The sequence below is a fragment of the Sceloporus occidentalis genome, unplaced genomic scaffold (genome assembly GCF_023333645.1).
Source record: "Sceloporus occidentalis isolate IW3139 unplaced genomic scaffold, rSceOcc1.0.p SCAF_301, whole genome shotgun sequence".
NCBI lineage: Eukaryota > Metazoa > Chordata > Lepidosauria > Squamata > Phrynosomatidae > Sceloporus > Sceloporus occidentalis.
This window is the reverse complement of record NW_028317281.1, coordinates 157,426-181,329: the sequence shown is the minus strand read 5'-3', so window position 1 is coordinate 181,329 and position 23,904 is coordinate 157,426. Positions and strand designations below refer to the sequence as shown.

The 23,904-nt window shown below is 42.3% G+C and overlaps 1 protein-coding gene across 1 annotated transcript in view; it reads right to left on the bottom strand.

Annotated features, from left to right (window-relative positions):
* The window catches only part of LOC149275033 (adenylate cyclase type 1-like), a gene marked incomplete at its 5' end in the record, with an annotated part of 677,365 nt that overhangs the window by 496,907 nt on the left and 156,554 nt on the right, over positions 1-23,904 (bottom strand). The window contains one exon of the mRNA XM_089504957.1: positions 12,510-12,607. Coding sequence (XP_089361083.1) covers positions 12,510-12,607 — 98 coding nt within the window. The remainder of the gene's footprint in view (positions 1-12,509; positions 12,608-23,904) is intronic.

Below are 23,904 nucleotides of genomic sequence, written 5' to 3'. Positions count from 1 at the left end.
CCCCGAGTGCCCGCCGGACGCGGGCACCGAAGATTGGGCACCGGGGAAGGTAAGTGGCGAGTACCCGCTATCCGCGGGTACTCGGGAGAATGGCTCCGCTGCGGTTCGGGACGAGACCTTCCCGGATCGTGACAGATATAGCTTGGGTGCAGACTCTGAATGGGAATTTGTTGCAACATAGTAATTCAGATTTAGGAAGGTTTATCTTATAATTGGAGAGTTTGCCAAAGGTTTGCAATTCTACAAGCATGTGGGAGGGGGATTATAGCGGATTGGAATTAATACACAGCATATCATCTGCGTAAATTGCCAATTTATGCTGAACCCCAGCAACAGGAATGCCCGTAATGGAGGATTTAGCATTTGCCAGGGGCTCCATCCCCAGCACCAAAAGGAGCAGTGACAGTGGGCAACCCTGTCTAGTGCCGTTCAACAGGGTGACCTGTTGAGATAAGAGCCCATTGACTTTGATCATTGCTATATGGTTGTGATACAGAGCCCCAATCCAGCTAAAAAAGTGTTGTCCTAGTCTCAGTCTCAATACCCGAAAGAGGTAAAGCCAGGCCACCCTGTCGAAGGCCTTTTCTGCATCTAGCGAGGTCAGGGTAAGAGAAAGGTGCATATGTGTAGAGTAATTGATAAGATTGATGACCTTGGTGGTGTTGTCCCTAGCCTCCCTGTTGGGTACAAAGCCCACCTGATCCCTGTGTATAAAATGCGGAATATATGGTGACAATCTTAGGGTTAGAATTTTGGCCAGTAGTTTAATATCTGTGTTGAGTAAAGAAATAGGGCGGTAGCTGCCACAAATAGCAGAGGATTTGTCTGGTTTCAATATTAAAGAAATATGGGCCGAGTTGGACTGCGGGTCGAAATGAGAACCCGACGTCAGGGAGTTAAACATATTCACCAGGTATGGGCCCAAAATAGGGAGAAAATTCTTGTGATATGCAATGGTAAGCCATATGGCCCTGGGCATTTGCCTTGTTGAGTGGATTTTACGGCATCTCCAACCTCCTGAAGTGTAATGGGAGCGTTAATAAGTTCTGATTCCTCGGGTCCCAAAGGGCGTGGAAGATGTTTGTCTAAATATGCGTCTAAGACCTGTATATAGTTGGGAAGGGCCTCCTGCACTGATGGTAAGTTGTATAGTCCCTGGTAGTACTTGCGGAAGCATTCCGCTATATCAGGAGTTGAGGATACATGCTTGCCTCTATCATTGCGAATTTGCACTATAAAGTGATTTGCGTTTTGTGCTCTGAGGGCTCTGGCCAGCAGTTTACCGGATTTGTCCCTGTATTCGTAAAAGTGTTGTTTCGTTAGAAGATATTGGCGTTTAAGATGCCTATTTGTGATAGTGGCTAATTGGGATTGAAGGGTGTCTAATTGTGTCAAAATAGAGGGGTTACATTGAGATTTATGCAATCTCTCCAATTCCGTTATCTTTTTGATATTTGAATCAAGAGTATTTGCTAACGCTAGCTTCTTGAGATGAGAACCAATTTGTATACATTTTCCCCTAACAACCGCTTTATGAGCTTCCCACACAGTGGGTAAGGGTATCCCCGGGTTATATTTTCTGTAAAGTATAAATGTAAATTCTCAGCAACGTCTGAGGAGAGTGCGGGGTCTGAGAGAATGTTTTCATTTAAACACAGGGTCTAATGGGAAACAAAGCAAGTTTGATGGTCATGAAGACCGGCGCGTGATCACTCAGGACGCCAGGGCCAGTGGAAGAAGTATGGAGTGTAGGGAGGTAGTGGTGTGTAAGGAAAAAAGTGTCTATACGTGTCATGTAAGGCAGAGTAAAACATGTAGTCTCTGGATGTGGGGTGTTGCATTCTCCAAACATCTATAAGTTGTGCCAAATGCATTAGCCGCTTGACCCGGTTTATCTGTGTATGGGGAAACAGAAGAGGTACCAGTAGGGTTATCAAGTGTGGGATCAAAAGTCATGTTAAAGTTACCCCCTAAAATAGTCATATCCTCTTGGAATTCCATTAATTTTTTTCAAGATCACTGTGAGGTATCGAGATTGATGGCGATTAGGGGCATACACGTTGGCCAAGGTGACTTTATGGGTGCCTAAAAACTCTTTGATAAAAAGACATCTGCCCTCCAAGTCCTGCCAGCTTTCCAATTTAAGAAAGGGCAAATGTCTATGGAGAAGAATAGCCACTCCTCGTGATTTGGCTTCTGACTTACTAGAAGTAAAAGAGGAGATAAATTGTTTATTAGTTAATTTGGGTTCCCTAGTGGCCTTAAAATGTGTTTCTTGTATAAAAGCTATTTTGGATTTAGTACGTTGAAGTTCTGCAAATAGTTTGGATCTCTATTCGGGTTTATTGAGACCCCTGATATTTAGGGAAATCAATTTAATAGGATCTTGAGCATCATGTTGGTGGCAACTGGCAGGATCTTATGGGTGCAACGACAAGGTAAGATGAATATCGATAACAGCAGGAGTAGACAATGCTATCGGAGCAAGAAACAGAACAAAAAAAACGAAACATACTCTCATTAAAATAACAAGAGCTGGATGCCATGGCATCAACAAATGAGCATTGTGACCATAAAACTGGGCACAGATCACAGGACAGAGACCAAAGGAACGCTGAGTGGTAGGCTCTGGGGGGTATCTGTAGCAGTGTAGTGAAAACATGTGAGAAAGTAAAAGAGGTACCATGAAATTTAAAGAAAATTTAAACAAAATTCAAGAAAAAGGAGATGTACTAATTGAAGGAGTGACGTGCACTCAGAGGTTCCTTGGGTGAAAAAGTGTGTGGAGGGTGTGTAATAAAAAGGGCCATATCTGCATAAGGGTGAATGTATACCAGCATATATGTATAACTGGGTGTAGAGCAGCATATGTATGTATGGAAAGGAAGTACCACATCAATAGGAGCATATAATAAAAAAATTTACAGAAATCGTGTGTGAATTGGTACCAACAAAAAAGTCGAGAAAAGAACACGGTATGGCCCAGTGTAAAAAAGTTAGTGGGCAAATCTGTAGGCAGCAGAGATGCGATGTAAACTACGGAAGAAGGCAAAGGTACTCAGCCGGTCTCAGTAGCAGTGTTATTGATCCATCTCGATGACGGCGACCAGCCGGCTTTCGGAATCGATGAAATGGAGGACTTGTGCGTTGAAGACGACCATTCCGGCAACTCCAGAGGAGGAAGTCCAAAGGATTGCAGAAATTCAGGTAAGTCTGTAGGATGACGTAAAATCACTGCTTGTGTGCCTTTTCTTGCAATCAAGGAGAAGGGGAATCCCCACTGATATGGGATTGAAGCCTCCCTTAACATCATGGTGAGTGGGCACAGCATCCTCCTACTCTTTAACGTAATAGGGGAGAGATCTTGAAAAATGGAGATGGTATGTCCCTCATGGAGAATAGATACTTTCGATCTGCATTTTTGTAGAGTTAATTCCTTCGTGCGGTATTCATGAAGGCAGCAAACTATGTCACGTGGAGGACATCTCTGCCTTGGTAGGCAGGTCTTTCATTGCCTCCCGCCAAGCCGGATCCACTTGTGAGAGCGGCAGAGTTTCTGACTCGGCCACAGATGGGGAGCCAGAGCGGGTGCTGCGTGGACTTGGAGGGGACTACGCCATCTTGCCAGGTAGGCCTCTTTGCTCCGATTCGGAGAAACTTTGAAAAAAAGACCGGACGGAGGTGCCAGAATGTTTGTCCTTGACCCCTGTAGGTTTAGGTTTAGGTCCTCGAGTGCTTGCCCATGGTCGGAGTAGATACCCGTAAATCAGCGAAAATGTAGGAAAGCCTCGGAGATCAGCAGTTACACGTGCATCTCGATTGAATGCTAGCCATGCCCCCCCAAAATCTGCTAATTTATGATCCATTTTTTTGATCTCTATATTTAGATTATCGTTTTGTGTTTTTAAATCCCTGATTATTGATTGAAGTGTAGAAATCTCTTGAGTGTGAGAAAGCATTGTTAACTTTAGAGTAAGTATCTCTTCTTTATACTCTCTCATATTATTTTCCAAATCAGATTTAATTTTCGAATATAGTGCATCTAAAGCTGCTGATAAATCTTTATGAGATATATAAGATGGTTGGGTGAAATCCATTTGACCAGAACAGTGATCAAGCAGAGATTTATCAGGTGGGTCAGAGAGGCTTAATTGGCTACGAGGGGAATAGAAAGTGATAATTGATTGCGTTTTTTAGACTTAATATTCCTGATTCTTTTCCCCTTTGTCCATTCTGTCCAATTTCTCAGGCTTATCGTTTTTAGTTGGCATATTAAATTAAGTAATATTCATGCCAAGCAATCACGGCATATATTGTAGCACACTATGCAGTCCATAAGAGGTAGGTAGCCCTAGATACACCCCCAACGTACGTACGTGCGTCACTACGTCAACATCCCGTGAAGTACTGGTCTGAGTGTCCCCTTTATTTATTTTTTAACAACAATCTTCCATCAGTTTGCACTATATGTTTTTGTATTTTTTTTTTTAGTTAAACCTTTGACTCCAATTTCTATCCTATTTTTCTTTATATTTGTAAGTTTATTATTTCTCACTTTATGGTGGTTATTCTGGTTTAGCGTTATCCTTGCTCATGGTTATGCATTATAGTTTGTTTATTTCGTTTGTTTATTAGAGTTTGGTTTGTGTCCATTCCTGGTTGTGACAGAGTCTTTGGATCTGTCAGCATTGAGATGAATAGCTTTTGTAAAGACTGTAAATGGAGGCAGAAGGATCGATACATGCCTCCCACTGCAGTGTGTGAGAGACTTGGTGCCTACCCCAGGTCTAGTCACAATCCACTATCTCATGGTTCAAAAAAATGAGTTAACTTAAACAAATTAATGTCTCATCCTAAAGAAACCTTCCCTTGATCCCACATCCCCATAAAACTACCATCAATTTCCCCTTCTCCCCTTGGCATCCAAACTGCTGGAACTATCAACTAACTAAATTTCTCTCCACAAACTCTCTGCTTGACCCTCTGTAATCTGTGTAGAGACGTGCACCTCATTCCACTGAGACTGCAAAGTAAAATTACTAATGAACTCCTCACTGCTAAAACAAAAGGCAATTTCTCACTACGTATACTCTTGGACCCCTCTGCAGCCTTTGACAAAGTTGACCATTCTCTCCTTCTACAAAAACTTTATGCTCATGGCATCTATGACACAGCTCTTACCAATACCATTCAAATCCTACCACTCTGATCATACCTTTAGTATCTCCTTCATTGGAACTTTGTCCTTTCCCTACTTCTTTGTGTTGGTGTTCCTCGGGGCTCTGTTCTTGGGTCTCTCCTCTTCTCAATCTATAACGCGTCACTTGCACAACTCATATCTTCATTTGGCTTCCACTACCACCTAAACTATATCTCTTCTCCTGACCTTTCACCCTCTCTTTTAATTCGCCTCACCGACTGTCTTTCTGTAATTCCATCATGGATGGTGTTGCATTACCTGAAGCTCAACATGTCCAAGACTGAGTTGGTTCCTCTCCAGACTTCTTGTACCATTATTACCTCTTCCAACTTCCAACCCACTGCATTCGAGAAGCATACAGCCTTTCCTCATAATACTCTCATCCTGTCATCTGAATGACCAACAACTTCTACAGCTCATCCTAACTCGACCAACTTATCCTGTCAGGGACCATGCGATAATTATTCATTCTGATGTCTACCTGCAGCCACTAGTGGCCACCCTTCCCTCTCAGAGCACTCCTTTCTAATTACATGGGACAGCTAAACCACGTTACCTGAATTTAGCCCTGCCCTTATATACCTGCTCTGCCCTTCAGACTGGGCCTTTGCATTTGTTTGGCTTGGGTCCCTGTTAGTCTGTATTCATGTTTGTCTGTCTCTTATATGCCTTTGCCCTCTATTCCCTGAATCATCTCAGGATCTCGGTTCCTCTCTCCTCTCCCCATGTCCCATTAAGATTTCCTATCCTTGCTTAAAAGAGAAGCGTCTGAGGATCTCGGCTCCTTACTCCATCCCCTGTGTTCCTTGCCTTGTTCCTTGTCCTTTGTTGTGTCCTGTACCATGTATATATTGTCTGGTTGTGTTTCTTGCTTGGTCTCCCTGTCCCTTGCTTGCCCTGTCCCCCTTGCTTGCTATGTTTCTCCTGTTACTCTGCTTAGCTTCCATACTCCCAGTCTGCAGCACCCTGCACATGATTCTAGTGCTATGTCTCATGCCTGCTCCAGGGTGCCTGCAGGATATCACTTTGTTTTGTTCTGGACAACATCCACTGCTATGTCAGGGTGCTGGTATGTGGCTGCACAACCCTAGGTGCTCATCATCGCCCTGCACCAGGCCCTGTCCTACTCTGCTACTGCGCAATAACTCCATCTTTGGGCGCTCTGGGTCATTACAGTCATCTCTATGGACCCAGTTCGTGACACACCCACAACAAAATAAATGCAAAAAGTTGATGATGAAAAGTGGATTCTGCGCAATAGTAATCAATGTGAGTTCAGCTGATTTGGGCTCCAACACTGATATCGCTGGACAAAAGGAGAGTGTGATGGGCACTCTTCAGAGTGAAAGTTGTTTTTAGAGCAGACTTAAAGCCATGAGGGCAATATCGACAATGCCCACAGAGTAAGTGTGTCAGGCACCCGCCGAGGAAGTAATTCCTGTTTTTAATCTATTTTCTAGCACCCTAATGAACTGTCGCTATTAGCAAAGAGATTAACTTTTGCACCTACAGTAGATCATAATCAATTTAGTTGGGATGTGGATATCTATAAACTTAATTGCAGACTCCTCATACAAATTTTCGGTTTAAAAGTACATTTGACCCACAAGTTATGAGTAATGCCATTAACGTTTTTAATGGTCATATATTGGGTTCGGAGGTGGAGAAAGTGGCAGTAAAAATATTAAATGTCACAAAATTCTTTAAAATTCTAATGGCTGATCCAACCATCATTATTTATCCTGCAGACAAAGGTAGGGGCATAGTGGTTATGCACTACAGTCAATATAGCCAAGAGGTGTATCACCAATTGGGAGAATACAGAATAATCAATTGCAACATTTTCTTTTACAGGGTTACCCAGGTTCTACAAGGATGTCTGATGGCATTAATTGTGCAATACAATGCACAACTGGCTCTAAACATATTAGAGATACTATTCGATATTGAAAGATATTAGCCTCTGGCAAAACATTATCACCTTATTTTTCTAATCCTCTTATGATTAACTTCAAAGAGGACAAAATCTCAAAAGGTCTTCTATCTACAGCAGATCCAGTGAAATGCTATTTACCTCAGCTATTTAAAGGCAAACCTGGCTGTGTCAAATGCCCAGGCTGTGTTACATGTAGCAACATGATAAAAGTAGATATTGCAATTTTTGGGGATAGGAAATGTACCTCCCCTGAGAATTGGAGGTGACAGAACACACTTGCTCTTACATAGAGAGAAACATTTTGGATAAAAAAAGCCTTAATACTAAATGGCCATTTGGTCTCAAAGAAAGTGTTTCAGTTTCTTGAACCACACTGCGTTAGTTAACATGATATTGTTGCAAGTCTACTTATTTCATTTACCCTTTGAAGTTTAGTTACATACCATTGGGGGCAGATACTGTGATTGTGACATTTTGGTATATCAAATAACATAAAAGGGTTAACATCACTGGATAGATCACCCTCAAATTGACAATGTTAAATGTTGATTACTAATAGTCATTAACCATTATACCTCTTTGTAGAGGTATTACGAATTATAAGTGTGACGTATTAATTATGTATATGTAATATTAGGGGTGTGTTTGGGGGGGGTTCAAGCACATTGGATGTTCTAGTATTAATTAGATCTTTACTTGGATGGAACTTCTATAATATGTCCTGAGGAAGGCTCCATTTTGTAGTTGAAAGATTGACTTTTACTCATTGAAATAAAATATTTATTCTTTCTATGAAGGCCTGAAGAATCTTTTTATTTTTTTATATGTATATATATTTATATGATATGATGTATATGATTTTTCTTTCTTCCTCTCTTTATTTTCTCTCTCCTTTCTCTGTCTAGCCCCTATCCCTCTGTCTCACCATTCTTTTGTGTTCTCATTCTTCTCTCCCTCTTACTTTCATTTCCCTCTCTTCACCTTCTGCTCTTTCCTGTCTCTCTCATTCTCTTTCTTCTCTTGCCATCTCTATTTCTCTCTCTATCTCTTTCTGATATCTCTCTTTTCTTTTTCTCTTCTCGCACTGCCTTTCCATTATCATTTTCTTGTTTGTGTCTCATTTCTCTTTTCTCCCTGTCTCCCTTTTTTCTCTCCATTACATGCAAACAAGGTCAACAATGATCACCTACCCAGAATCCCTTGTTGGTGTGGCAGCACCATGAGAGAGGGGAAAATAACAAGCCTTCTGGTGTCTGGTGTTTGGTGTAGATTAGTGTTTAGCAATGCTTCTACTAGTCCCTTAATTTTAAGTGGAAGGGTTTTCCATCACCTTTACCCACAATAATTTTTGTAATTGGTATTGCTTGTGCTCCCCAACCCTCAAGTATTAAGCGAGTATCACAACCTCATGCTGACGATTCCCATTAAGGACGAAACAGCTGTCCATGAGTGGTGATCTGGCTACTGCACCTCTTTCTCGAGTTTTGTCTAAAGGCTGTCTTGTACATTTACTTTCAAGGGATCCATTTATAAAGTGGATATAGAGGCAAAGGGTGATCATTGTTGACCTTGTTTGCATGTGCCTACCCAGAATCTCTTGTGGTTGTGGCAGCACCATGAGATTTCTGAGGGAAAAAACAAGCCCTCTAGCTTGTCTGGTGTTTGTAGATTAGTGTTTAGCAATGCCCATCATAACTGTTATTATATATATATATATATACCAATAACGTTTTTAATATCCCTCTCCTCTTTTAGCAAATAAGCAAATTATAACCATCACATCAACATCTTCAGATGCATGGCACACTTGCCACTAACCCTTGCAAGAGTTGATTTAGGATAAGAACCCATTGTAATACTACTGATTTGATATAGGATCAGTTTGCATACATGGAATAGCATGTTCGTGTCACAATTCATTTTTCAGCTAATAAAAGTAAACTCACTGGGATATGTTTCTATTGAAAAATCAGGTACCAGAGATAATTTTGCAGCCTAGCATGTTGACTAATGAGTTGTGATTTTCAGGGTATTTGTGAATTTCAATGATATTCTAGTGTATTTAAGACTCCAACTGTACCGGCCTTATGAGTATTTACATTACATTTTTACATTCATTTTTTTTAACAATTAATATTCTCTACTGTTTAATTTATACTGTTTAATTCTCTCACATTTTTTCTACTAAATTTTGGCTCAATTTCCTGGAATTGTTCAATTATGGTGTCTGTCAGGTATCTCTGACTGCTCTAAGGCCATTTTAGTTTATACATTGCACAAATCAAGAGCTGCAAACAATAGGGAGTGTCCACAAGTTTTGCTTTCAGCATCTAGATAATATTTAATCAATGTGACATAATGTCAGGTGAATTAAAATGTTTTGCTGTAATGAATGTGAGAATATATAGCAGAGATGGTTTGTAGCACATCTGGTGCTGCTCATGCTAAAGAGTTCACTTTATCCATTGACCTTTCAACAGGTATCAGGGGAACACCAGGAGGTTTCTGGCATTGCTGATGCCTTCTTCATAGTATTAGCTGGCTACAGTTAGTGTTAAATGTGCTCCTCTGGGGAAAAGTCTTGCAAACAATATATTAACACAAATCAGGACGTAAAAGAATGGGTGACTCTTTGTTGGTGGAAAACAAAGGGTTTTTAAGGACAGCTGACAAAGGTGACTCTGGGTAAACATGCAGTACGTGAATATGTATATTTGTTGTTATCCATGGACAATCAGGGGTCAAACGTGACAGATGAGTGTTACTTCAAAGTGGCCAACAGATTTAAACCTGGACAGGTGAGACAGGAGGACCAATGAAAAAGATGTCTACTATTTGAATAGGTGAATGTATGTGGTCAAATAGGCACCAGGAAGACTCGTAGGGGTACAGGAGACAATTACTGGGTGTGTGACACAACTGCCAACAGGTTTAAATTAATACATTATAACAGTGACAAAATACAATAACATACATTATTAATACAATGGCAGGCATATATCAATAGAAACATTACATTAACAGGACTGGGTGGTGTTACAACAGTCTAAAGGCTGATAGATTCTAATGTGTTGTGGGAGACAGTATGATATAGATTTGGTGTGTTTAGGTGTCCAGATTACATTATTCCATGTATTAATAAACATACAGCTCTTAACATGTTGAAAAGTGCAATGCTTTAAAACTAAAAAACACTGAAAGAGCTCCTAATCACTGAGCCATAGATCTGATGTTGATTTTTATATAATAATGAAAATCATGTCTAATTATATTTTAATGAAACTTGGTTTGATTTATCTAGCTTTAGTGAATATAGAACGTTTACTTATTTTTTGAAAAGACTACCCGTATATTCCGGCGTAGAAGACGACTTTTTAACCCCAGAAAATCTTCTTAAAAGTCGGGGGTCGTCTTATACGCCGGGTACTAACTGAGTACCGAATACTTACCCAGCCGGAGAGTCCCACGAAGCCACGAACCTCTAGGGGAGGGGCGAGTGGAGAAGCCGCCTCCCCTGGGCCGGTCTTCAGGGCCACGCCGAGGTAGGTGCAAGATCGTGATCTCCACAACTAGCCCTGATCAGCAGGGCTGGTTGGGGAGATCACGACATCCCTCTAACTAGCCCGAGATTAGGGAGCTCGAGGTCTGGCACTTCAGACCTCGGCTTCCCTGCTCCCTGCTATTGATGCCGAGCGCAGTGATGACGTCATGTCCCGGCGCTCGGCATCAATCAAACAGAGGTCTGACATGACAGACCTCGTGCTCCCACGACTGGATGGAAGAAAGAAGATAGAAGATGAGAAAGGTAAGGGGTGTGAGTGCAGTGTATGTATGTTGGTGTGAGATGGTCAGTGTGTTTGTAAGCTGGTGTGTATATATATATGTATATATATATATATATATACATACATACATACATACATACATGTGTGTATATATATACGGTATATACATGTGTGTGTGTCTGTATATATATATATATATGTATATACGTGTGTGTGTAAAGGCAGGGGTGTGTGGTGAGGGCAGTGTATAAATGTGTATGTATTGACAGGCGTATGTTAGTATGTGTAGATATATATATATATATATGTGTGTGTGTGTGTGTGTAAGGGCAGTGTATGTACTGTATTGGCTCGAATATAGGCCGCACTTTTTTCCCCCACTTTAAGTCTTTACGTATACGGCCTATATTCGGGGTCTAGCGCCCGACGCCCGGGACATGCAGCGGGGTTAGGATACAGATCCCCCGCAGCGGTGCAGGGGACCTGCATCCTACTCTCCGATACGCCGAGACAACCTTCCCTGCCAGCACTTTCCACGGGGGGGGGGTGCCGGCACGGGAGGTTGTCTAAGCGCATCGTGCGGACGGTCACCGACTGCGGAGGTTGTTTACCCGCATCGCCGCAGCCAGTGACCGTCTGCACAATGCATTTTACTTCTGCCCCCAAGACTTACCAGACCAGACTCCCGGGTGTCTTGCGGGGCCGGCGGGGGACATCTACGCAATACGCGTATACAACTTCCGGTGCCGGCACATCCGTTGAGTGCAGAGTGGCAGCAAATTTCGGGGGGGGGGACGACAGTGGTAGCATATCTCGGGGAGGAGGAGGAGGACAGTGGCAGCATGTTTTGGGGTGGGGAGGGCAGTGGCAGCATATCTCGGGGGGGGACAGTGGCAGCATATCTCGGGGGGGAACAGTGGCAGCATATCTTGGGGGGGGGAGACAGAGTGGCAGCATGTTTTTTTGGTGCTTTTTTAAAGAAAAAAACTTTTTCTTTAAAAAGGCACCAAACTTTTAGGGTGCAGCCTATATACGGGGGCGGCCTATATCTGAGCCAATACGGTATATGTCTGTATAACAACCAGCCAATCACCGGTAAGGTACATCGCTTGCTGTGATTGGCTGGTTGTTGTACGCTGGGTAGAGGGGTAGTCTTATACGGCGAGTATAGTCCAAACTCTATATTTGAACTGGAAAAGTTGGGGGTCGTCTTATACGCCCAGTCGTCTTATACGCCGGAATATACGGTAATTCATTTGAGACAAACTTTTTTTTTTTTTAAAAGAATGAGACAAAATGTATTTTAAAATTGAGGTGTACACATAACAATTGCATTACAGGAGGCATTGTCTTATTCAATAATCTACTTGAAAGGATATTTGGGGATTATTAATCTTCAGTAAATTGAGTTGTTAATTTAAAAAATTTATTCTTTAAAAGAAAGGATTCTTATGTGAATATTTGCATGTAAGGAGCATGTAATCAGCACATCTGCACACAGAAAAATGTTCTATATTTCCTGATTATGACTAAAGTTCACCTGGATCATTGAATTAATCCCAATATACACAGTGGAAACATTTCTTACCGTGGAAAAATTAGTAGATAAACAAGTCCAAATAAGGCCACTAAAATTAAGGAAAGGGCAACTGCATTGGTGAAGTATTCATCGTGAATATTGTGATACTGCCAAAAACAAGAAAAAGAAGACAAAATGAGACACTTACTAATACCATTGTGTACGGCTATAATTATTTTTTTTTAAGAATATAGAATGTTTGAAATATTAGTATAATAGACCATAAATTAATTTGTTGCATAGATTTCAATTATTGTATCATAACAAGGTCTCTAGAGACATTTTATAAAACCTGTATGGATCATTTCCAGTTTTATTGTATTTTAAAAGCATAGATACGAATCACGTGGCCTCTCAAGTCCTCCTATTTTTGTCCTACTGTGAAAACCTAGCTCATGTCTATCCCATACACCCCTTTAGTTGGAGGGGTGTTCCACATATCTGCTGTCCTTTCTGTGAATGAGTACCCTAATTTTTCATTTTTTTCTTATCTTTTTCTTTATTCAAATGACCATGTAATAGAGCCTTCCAGAATATATTATGCAACACAATGTACGGAAAGGAAAGTGCCACCATACACCTGTGTGTCATTTCTTGTTGACAGGTAAGAAATTATTATTTTTGCCACTATTAACTAAATAGATTTTAACTTGGCAGCATGTCATCTCCATAGACAAACATTGGCAGAAGAATGTGGGGTTTCATACCCTAATGAGGAGCCATATTTACTATATGCTAATTCAGACATGATTACCTTTTTTCATCGACAATATAACCGCACAAACTATTGTCACGGTCCGTTCTTTGTAAAACATGTGTATTCCATATTTAAAAAAACTAGATTTTCCAAAGTAAGGATTCACTAAAAAATACCTCATTTGTGTAGAATTTCCATACATTTCTGACAATTATAGGGGCAAATATTAGAAGGTGTACATTGCTGTTTCAAACCTGTTTTTTGTATTTACTATGCTGGGTCTATAACAAGAATATCATACAAAAAGCTATAAAAGTATATAATTTTTGGAAAGAAGACCCATTTCACTAGGAGCATTTACTTTTCAGGCAATCACTGCCAAAATTAACCATAAGAATGGTTTCCTGTGCTTTTTTCACTTTTGTGTTGCTTGTGATTTTTTTGCACAGGTTATGCGTTATAGCATCCAAAAAGAAAGAAATCCAGCCAGACGTCTAGATTATATAAATAACCCACATGCATAGGTTTTCTTTGGATTTATGGAAACTACAGGGCAAAATTCAGAATGCGCCCACTACCATTTCCGAACCTGAAATTGTAAATTTTTTTTCACATTTGTAACTATTTAGCCACATTTCAAAATACTGCATACTGCATTTGGACACTTATCATGCAGCCATTCCGCGCCAATTTTGCACCAACCCTTTTATTGAAATAAAGACACATTGACCGAGGGATGGAGATTGAATTGGTTTATTGTAAACCTGTGACAAATATAGATTAAAATAATATCAAGATATCAAAGATTGGTTCTTGCTTTTTTAACAACACAGAATAAACTGGAAAGTTGAGAGGGGTGAGGAGAAGGTTTATCAGTAAGCAATGTGTCTATGCCCTCACCTTTAGAAACACAGAGGCTGTCTTCCCCAGCGCCTGCTCCTTACCCACTGAAATGCAAAAATGTGAATAGAAAAAATTCATAAGACCTATTCAACTGCTTGCTGATGGAAAAAAAGAGAGTCAAGACCCTCACAACACTTAAATAAATAGCTTAAATAACCTGTCCTAAAGCTCCATCCCCTACCTGTCCAAACTTGCCCCCACCTTTGCTCCTCTAAATAACAGAAATGCCTCTCTACACTGGTCAGGTTATGCACAGTACATATGGTTCATAATATTTCCACCAAGCCCTTTGCCGAAGCAAAGACACAGACGAAAGGATTTTGAATTGGTCGCACTACTTATAGTAAACCTGCAACAAATCTAAATTTAAAACACAAGTAAACGACTCATCATGGCTATTCTGCCAAATACCACTGACAGCATTCTTACCAACATGGTGAGTAAGAACAGTTCCCCTTCATTTGGCTCAAGGGCCACGACTAGGTGGGGTTAGTCCCCCACCCCCAAATGACAGACCTAACCATAAAAAATAGCCCTCACTTAACAAAACCAATGCACCAGACCAAGTGTAGCTGTCCTTTGCTCCCAGTGCCAGGCCAGCTTGACGACCCTCCAGATCATTTCCCCCGATATGTATTAATAGGATGTGAGCCTATCAAGGACAGAACAATGGACGGCTGTCTTCAAGGTCCTTGAAGACCTGCTGACAAAGCAGACCCCTAAAACATCTGACCTTAGATACAGAATGCTGTTGGTAAATATACAATCCTAGCCAGCCTTGTGGATGAGCTGTGAGTGGTCAAGTGGCCCAATAAACAAAAGAATGGCCAAGAAGCCGCATAAATTATATGGAGACACCTGTAACAATTGAAATAAAAACAATTCTGGTCAATTCTGCACCAGCAGATCTCATCATAATACAAAACCCCCTAAAACGTATTCCCTTCTGTCTCATTTTCAGTTTATTTATTATTGAAACCCTTTCAACAATCCTTGACTGCCTGTGGTGCAAAAAAAACATTCTTGAGGCAATAAAATGCAACATAAAATACGCCAAATTGTGATGATACTGATGTTCCTGAACCATTCGCCTGTTCCTGTGTTCGGTGCGAGGTTCTTACCGGGTTAACGTACCAGCAGCAGCTTTCGAGCCAGGAGCCTCCTCTACCATCAACCAACGAAGTGCAGCAGCTCTTCATTAGTTGATGTCAGACGAGCCCCCTGCCGGTGACCAATCGAGTCGCTCGTATGGACTTGCTCCAGGAGTTAAAGGTCTGTAAGAACAACCAATAGAGTAGCTCGTACAGACCTTTAACTCCTGGCGGCATTTTTATCGGCGCAAGGATTTTAAAAGTCCATAAGAGTGATTCTATTGGTCGCTGGCAGGGGCCTTCTCTAGCATCAACCAATTGATTCCTTGCAAGATCCTACGGATTCCCGCTCCCATTAACCCCTGTCATGCTGTGTAGACAAGGTAGGCTAGAAGGGGAAGGGACCAGGGAGATTAGTTAGGGGATACTAACAAAGACAAACACAAAGATTCTTCATGTACGTTTTGTGGCCACCATGTTAGTTTCTTCTGTATTTGGGCTGAACAACGAAAACACACCCTTCGTGTTTGTTTTCATGTTCGCCCGAATACGAATGCACAAGTGTAAGATCAACCCACACTTAACTGTGACCAGTTGTCAAATCCTATCCAGCACTTCCCCTCCTTCCATATCTGCCTCCGGTGCTATTGCTTGAAACCACTCCAACTGTCTGAGAGAAAGAGCAACGGCACAACCGACACCCTGGCACATACACACCCTGCTCCCACACAAAACTGGCAAAGAGGAAGCAGTATTATTATTGATTGCATCGACTATACTCATATAATCGCACAAGGAGGACATGTCTGCCTTATAACTTGCACTCCCAGACCTCAACTGCTATGACAATCGAAAATAACTCCAAAAATGTTGTGTTTTGGTAACCCATGTTTTTTCATCACTAAAACATGATCTTTAATATAATACTCCATACCAGATACAACAGAATACATCAATCCAGTTCCGCTCTTAGAAACTGCATCATGCAACAACAATGACTTACCATTATTTTGCTCCAAAAATTCCACCCAAATCTGATTCATGGTCCAAATCCAAACAGATATAGTGGTAAGGGTACCTCACACCTGAAGTCACCATGGCCAATAAACTACTAAACACCCTGCCCATTGCCATTACCCTACAGGTGAATGCAAGTTTACCTAGCAGAGACTGCAATTGAGTTGCCTTCTTTGCAGACCTTACCTATGAAACTGAACCTCGCATTTCATCCAATTTATCTAACAGAATGCAAAAATCCCTAAAAATCGTAACACCTCCACCAGACCTCCCATCTTCTCAGAGGCCAATAGGACTGACCTTAGGCAAGTGAGGCATGCAGCTCTTTACATAAAACATGCCTGGCTTCTTTTTTGACCTCCCAGGTGAGTCATTGATGTGCTCTTGGAGGAATTTTGGTAGGTCATCCCCTCCTGGAAAGGTTCACCACTGTTCCAAGTTCTTTCCATTTGTAGATTATGGCTCTAACCATGGTTCACTGGAATGCTAGGGTCTTGAAAATGGCTTTGTCACCCTTTTCAGATTGATAAATGTCAATGACTTTATTTCTTATCTCTTCTTGAATTTCTCATCATGTGCTGCTTTTTGAGACCCTTTAGCCTAATTTACTTTGCAAGACGGGTCCTGTAATCCTCTCCTCTGATGTTCCTTCTGTCATCCTTGGGGACTTCAACATCCCAGTTGACACCTCTTTGAGTCCTATGGCTTTGTAATTATCAAGATCTTCCTCTATCCTCTGGAATGCCATTCCCCGTCCTATCCATCCTTCGGTCCTTCAAAAAATCCCACTTCTTTAAGGACGCTTACAACATTGCACATTAACATCCTCCCATATTCCTTTAGCTCACCATTCATAGCCCCCCTCCTGCAATAATTATACTAGTGTGTCTGGTCCATCCCTAACAATGGCATTTTTACCAATTGTGTAATAAACCCTAACTCCCTCTAGATTACATGCTATTTGTTATGTCCTGTCTACCCATTGTACATCGCTGCAGAATTTAATGGCGCTATATAAAGCAATAAATAATATATAATTGATAGATTAAACAGGGCTGGCAGTAATCTGCGTGTGTGTCTAAAATGAACCCATTTAGCAATTACATTTGGTTAACTGGTTCATTTGGTAACTAAGGGAAAAGTAAAAGGCGTTGCCTGAATTAGGAAGTTTATTTAAACTAGACTTGGGAGCCAGCCAACTCTTCGTGTTCGTTTTCGTGGGGGAAAAAGTCTTCATATTCCACGAATATTCACCCGTTCCTGTGTTTGGTTCGGACCATGGTCTCCCCAGGCCAAGTTGCGGCGTCAGGAGTTAAATGGCTGTGCGAGTTAGCCTATTGGTAGCCTGCAGGGGCCTCCTCTGGCATCAACCAATTGGTTGATGCCAGAGGAGGCCCCTGCAGGCGACCAATAGAGTCGCTTGCACGAACCTTTAACTTTAACTGAAGGGGAACTTGGCGTGTCTCCCGCCTGCAAAAGTTAAAGGTCTTAAACTCCTGACGGCGAACCTACGTATTTCCACTCCCATTATCTACGCAGCATCGCAGGGGTTAACGGAAGTGGAAATCCGTAAGTTCGCCGTCAGGAGTTAAATGCCATAAGAACGACTCTATTAGTCGCTGGCAGGGCCCCTGCAGGCGACCAAAAGAGTCGATCACATGGCCCTTTAACTCCTGACGTGGAACTTGGCCTGGTGAGACCATTGGTCTCCCTGCTCCAAGAGTTTAAGGTCTGTACGAGCGACTCTATTGGTCGCTGGCAGGGAGCTCCTCTGCCCTTGGTTGATGGCAGATGAGCCCCCTGTCGGTGACCAATAGAGTAGCTCGTACAGACTTTAAAATCCTGATGCCGCAACTTGGCTCCAAGAGTTAAAGGTCTTTATGGACAACAAATAGAGTCGCTCGTACGACCCTTTAACTCTTGGAGCGGAGAGACCATGGTCTCCCCACGCCAAGTTGCGCTGTCAGGACTTAAAGGGCCGTGCAAGTAAGCCTATTGGTCCCCTGCATGGGCCTTCTCTGCCAGAGGAGGCCCCTGCAGGTAACCAATAGAGTCGCCAGCACGGCCCATTAACTCCTGACAGGGAACTTGGCCTGTCTCCTCGCTCCAAGTTTAATTCCTGACGTCAAACCTACAGATTTCTGCTCCTGTTATCAACCAATTGGTTGATGCCCGAGGAGGCCCCTGCAGGTGACCGATAGACTCACTCGCACGGCCCTTTAACTCCTGATGGTGAACCTATGAATTTTCACTCCTGTTAACCCCTGTGATGCTGTGTAGATAAGGTAGGCTAGATGGGGAAGGGACCAGGGAGATTAGAAAACGAACACAAAGTTCGTGTTGTGTGTCTTCGTCTTCATATACGTTTTGTCGCCGCCATGTTCATATGTCCGTTATGAAAACGCAATGAAAACCCACCCTTCGTGTTCATTTTCATGTTCGTCCAAATATGAATGCACAAGTCTAATTTTATGTTGCCCTCCTAAGATGTTCCATTATTCTGCCAGTAATTGCAGTAAGCATGAATGTAAAAAATTCTGAACACAGATCTCAGTTTACGGACAAAGGCATCACTCCTCTGTAGTTGATTCTCACAGATATCTTTATTATTGGTTATTGTAGGTTACTGCTTTTTAGCTCCCTTCCATCTCCCTCACTCCTAAGTCTTTCATTGTTATTTGGCTTCCTTTTCTTTCAGAGTTTCTCATGCAGTCTGTTAGTTTTTCTCAACCTTGTCCCTTTCTTAACCCACAGAGCTTGTCTGTCCTAGCTGTTATGCTACAAAACTTGCAGTTCCACAATCCCCTGCCACTGTGTTACCCAGCTTCTTCATATTCTGGAAGTATTAATGTCACAGACACAGGGCTGCAGACTTTAACCCTCATTTAGATTTGTTTTCTCCCTGTTGTACCTTCCCCAAAAGGAGTATAATCACCCCCCTTGTTCTCCCTGACCCTTCAGGATTATCAATTTTCCCTGTTTGTCCCATTGGTTCCCTACTTTGCTTGCCCTGCCCCTGACTGGGTCTTAGCTGTGATTTTCCCTGGAACCGGTTAGCAGCTAGGACCTGCAGAAATGCCCACTGACTTTTGATGTTGGATACTTGGTGGGGTACAGCAGGGGTGGTTACAGAAAGGCTACCCACCGTGGAACCCTGGTTTCTATTATCATCCTCAGCAGGGTTCAAGAGCCGCGGCTATGTTTCCTCTGCCGGTTGCATCACAGACTGTCCCAGGAAGCTTTCAACAGCTGCCGCTCGGGCCCTGCCCATGGATCAAGGCCATGGTCTCCCTAGGCCAAGTTGTGCTGTTGTCAGGGTCCGCGGCGAGCCAGAGAGAATCTTCGCCGCAGCAACTCACCTGAGTACCCGCCGATAGTTTTGCCTAATCTTCTAAACCTTCCCGCAGCTCCTGGAAGATAGTCTGCATACTGTGTTCCTCACCTCGTTCCTATCAGCTTGACATAATAACTGAGCCAAAAATGGAACCTGCAGGATTGGCATACACGATTGCTGCCCTTACCCAACAATTGTCTAATTTTCAACACGTGCTGCAGGAGATCCAGGCTGAACAACATCATCTGCGACAACAGGTACAACACCTTCAAATGCAACAAAACGTCTCTACTGACCAAGCACCTGCTGTTCCACCCGCTGCCACCCCACCTGTTATGGAAGGTGCGTCAGCTTTAGAACCTCAGGTTCCTTTACCTGAATGTTTCGCTGGGGATTGGAGCAAGTACCGTACGTTCATAACCTCCTGTGAGATCCTGTTTCGCCTGAGACCTCGAACCTATGCAACAGACTATATTAAAGTTCACACAGTCATCTCCTTGCTCTCGGGAGAACCCCAACTCTGGGCACATCATCTACTGCATAGCAACAACAGTTTATTGGACTCTTGGTGATCCTTTCAGGAGGTATTAGACTCTCTCTATGAAGATCCCTACAGGGTCTCCTCTGCAGCAACCACCCTACGTACCCTAAAACAAGGCCTGCGTCCCATGGAGGAATATGTCACAGAATTCAGGCGCCTGGCTCTGGAGTCTAATTGGAATGAGCCAGCCCTTCATGACCAATTTCTCTGGGGCTTGTCTGAGGCCGTCAAAGACGAACTTTCACGAACTTCAATTCCTTCATCTTTAGAGGAATTCATACGCCTGGTAACGCAGATCGACAGGAGACTACTTGAAAGATGGTCTGAATGCCAGACCTCCAGCTCCAGCTGGACTCCAGCAAGTAATCCACAAAGAACCCCAGCTCCTTCTTCCAATGAAGAAACTATGCAAATAGGTATTGTACGAGGCCCCCTCTCAACTGAAGAGAGACAGCGTCGTAGAACTTTGAATCTATGCACGTACTGTGGCAAAGCAGGCCACCGGTATCAAGCATGTAGAGCCCGTGCCCACTATAACCAGGGTAAGGATCCTACTCCTCTACTACACACACTTTCCAGAAGACGCCCCTGCTTGTCTCCTCACCTATCTGTTTCTGTCTCATTGCAGTGGACTAAAGATTCCACACACCTTTCAGCTATGGTGGACTCAGGAGCAAGCGGGAATTTCATTGATTGTGACACACTGCACGCCCTGAGGATTCCCTCATGTCTTAAGAAGAACCCGGTGGCTATTCAACTGGTGGACGGAAGCCCCCTTAAGACTGGTCCTATTACTAGGGAAACCGTTCCACTAACTCTTATAATAGGGAATGGCCATATTGAAACCATCCAGTTTGATGTTGTTCCCTCTCCTGTATCATCTCTCATCTTAGGCCTACCATGGCTTAGAAGACACAATCCCCTCATCAATTGGGAGACAGGAGTACTGCAGTTTTCGTCTTCCTTCTGTACTATCAACTGCCTCAAGCCTGAATCCCTCTGTCTCACTCAGACCATCTCGCTCCGGGAGATTCCTCCTCCTTACCGTCAATTCAGAGATGTCTTCGAAAAGAAAAGTGCGGACAAGTTACCCCCTTTCCAGACCTTATGATTGTCCTATTGACCTCCTACCTGGTGCCGGTATTCCCTTTGGTCACATTTATCCCCTCTCTGAACCTGAACTCACCACCCTTAAGGACTATATTAAAGAGAATTTGGCCAAAGCATTCATTCGGCCTTCTACTTCTCCTGCTGGGGCCGGTATCTTCTTCGTTCATAAGAAGGATGGGGGCTGAGTCCTTGTATTGATTGCTGTGAACTGAATAATTTTACAATTAAGAACCGTTACCCGTTACCACTTATCCCAGAGCTACTTGAACATGTCCGATCCGCTAAGATCTTCACCAAACTTGACCTGCGTGGAGCTTATAATCCGTAGTGGCAACGAGTGGAAGACAGCTTTTCGATGTCAATATGGACATTTTGAATACCTCGTCATGCCATTTGTCTTATGTAATGCTTCAGCCACTTTCCAGCATTTTGTTAATGAGGTGTTTCATGATATCCTAGACCACTTTGTCATCGTGTACCTGGATGATATTTGAATTTTTTCCTCAACCTTGGAAGAACATCGCGTGCATGTATGTCAAGTGCTAGAACGTCTAAGAAAAAACAATCTGTACATCAAGCTTGAAAAATGTTTATTCGAAGTACAAAGAGTAGAATTTCTGGGATATATCCTATCCCCAACCAGCATTGAAATGGATCCTAAGAAAGTGACAGCTATTCTCAACTGGCCCACACCTGTAGATCGTAAAGCAGTACAGCGGTTCGTCGGTTTTGCTAACTTTTACTGTAAATTTTTTTTTTTCAAACTTCTTTTTATTTAAAGTTTTTTTTTCTTTTTTATGTTTTCTTTGGTTCGTCACGATAAGGGTACAAAAAGAAAGAAGGGGGGGTCACAAAAAATAAAATGCAGTGTCAGATCCATGGTAAATTTCAAATGACAAACAGTCACACAGTACATGTGAAGGGGTATAGAGCAAACACAACAAGAATGTCGTATAATAAATATAAGTAAGAATATGTATAAGTTGAGGATATGTAGCAAAGAGAACGAAAAACATGAGTAGTCCTCATCATTTGAGGAAAATGACATGGTATCAAGTAGAGGTCCACAAAGAGGAGGTGAGATGGTAATGTGTGTGTCAGCCATATGGGTAGGTACAGAGGTTCTCGTCGTGAGGTAAATATGACACTATGTATCCATAAACGTGAACGTGTATAAATGTAGTCTGAAATGAAACAGAACATAACAAACAAGAACAAATAAACCCTCTGCTCATCCTGCGTGGTGGTAAAAAAAAAAAAAAAAAAAAGGGGGGGGGATTGCCCATTAATAAACACCATGTCGTGCACAGCGACAGAACCTATGCAGGTACAATTGGAGTTCTGCCTTGAAAAAGTTGGAGACTGTACCACGAGGTATGTTGAAAAGCGGATTGGATCAACAATTGTGTGTCTGTTTTCAATGTGGAAATGAATGTGCCCCAAGTGTCAAAAAACGTACTTTTTTTTTTCCTTTGTCAGCGTGGCTTCTACCCAATCCATCCGAAATAGGTAAAACAATTTGTCTTGGAAAAGAGTAAGAGTGGGTGGTTGAGGTCGGATCCAGTGGTGAAGTATACATTTACGGGCCACAGCAGTAACAATATGTGTGAGTTTTTTAGAAGAACGACCAGTAGGACCAACCATACCAAACATCGCCACCTCAGGAGATAGCGGAAATGATACAATCTTGTGGTTCAAAACAAAAGTATGTACTTGGGACCAGAAAATTTGAATTAAAGGGCATTGCCAGAAGCAGTGAAAGGAGTGTGCGTTTTCAGCATTGCATTTAGGACAATTAGAGGTTGGCCGCAAACCCAGTTTGTGGAGACGGTCAGGAGAGAAATATACATCATGAGTTATTTTATAAGCCATTTCCTTATACGTCGCCACTGGCAGAACAGAGGAGGCGGTAACGGTAGCTTTACATAGGTCATCTCTGGTAACAGTCGGTATGTATTTTGTCCATCTGTCCAGTCCACCAATCTTGTCAGTCGAGTCACACGTATGCCTGACTCTATGTTATCTTGTGCTGGGGTATATAGGTGCGTAAAAAAAGTTGAGAATGCATGATTAATATCTTTAGGTTGAAAAACGCTATGTCCCGCGTCCGTAACGATTTTATGAATAATATGTTTTGGTTTGCGGGATTTCGCCATATTGGCCAACAATTTACCAGCTCTGTTGCCCCATCGGAAAAATTTGTTTTTTGTGTAGTCTATTTGAGTTTGGGCTTTCTCTAATAACAAAGCGTCTAAGAGCTGCTTACATTCCGTGTATTTGATTTTGTGAGAGTCATCTTTATGGACAGAGTAGTCAAGAAAAGCGCGCTGCACTTCTGCAAGTAAGGAATCATACCTCTGATACCAGCGTTTACGTTGATTTGCCTCATAAGATATGATGTTACCCCTTATTACTGCTTTAGAGGCTTCCCAGAAGAGCATATGATTATCAATGTGTTCCATATTGTCATCTTGGTAATTTGCTCAAGATGTTTGTAACATGGTGGTAAAATCGTCTCTACAGGTATAGTGAGCAAGGAATGTCCAATGTCTATGTGACCTTTGCGTGTTGGGACCGTAAGATGAATGGGTGCGTGATCCGAGACTACTATTGTATCTATGCGAGTGTTAGATATAAATGGTAAAAGCGACGATGATGTAAGAAACATGTCGATCCTAGAGAAAGAGTGGTGTACTCTAGAAGCATGAGTG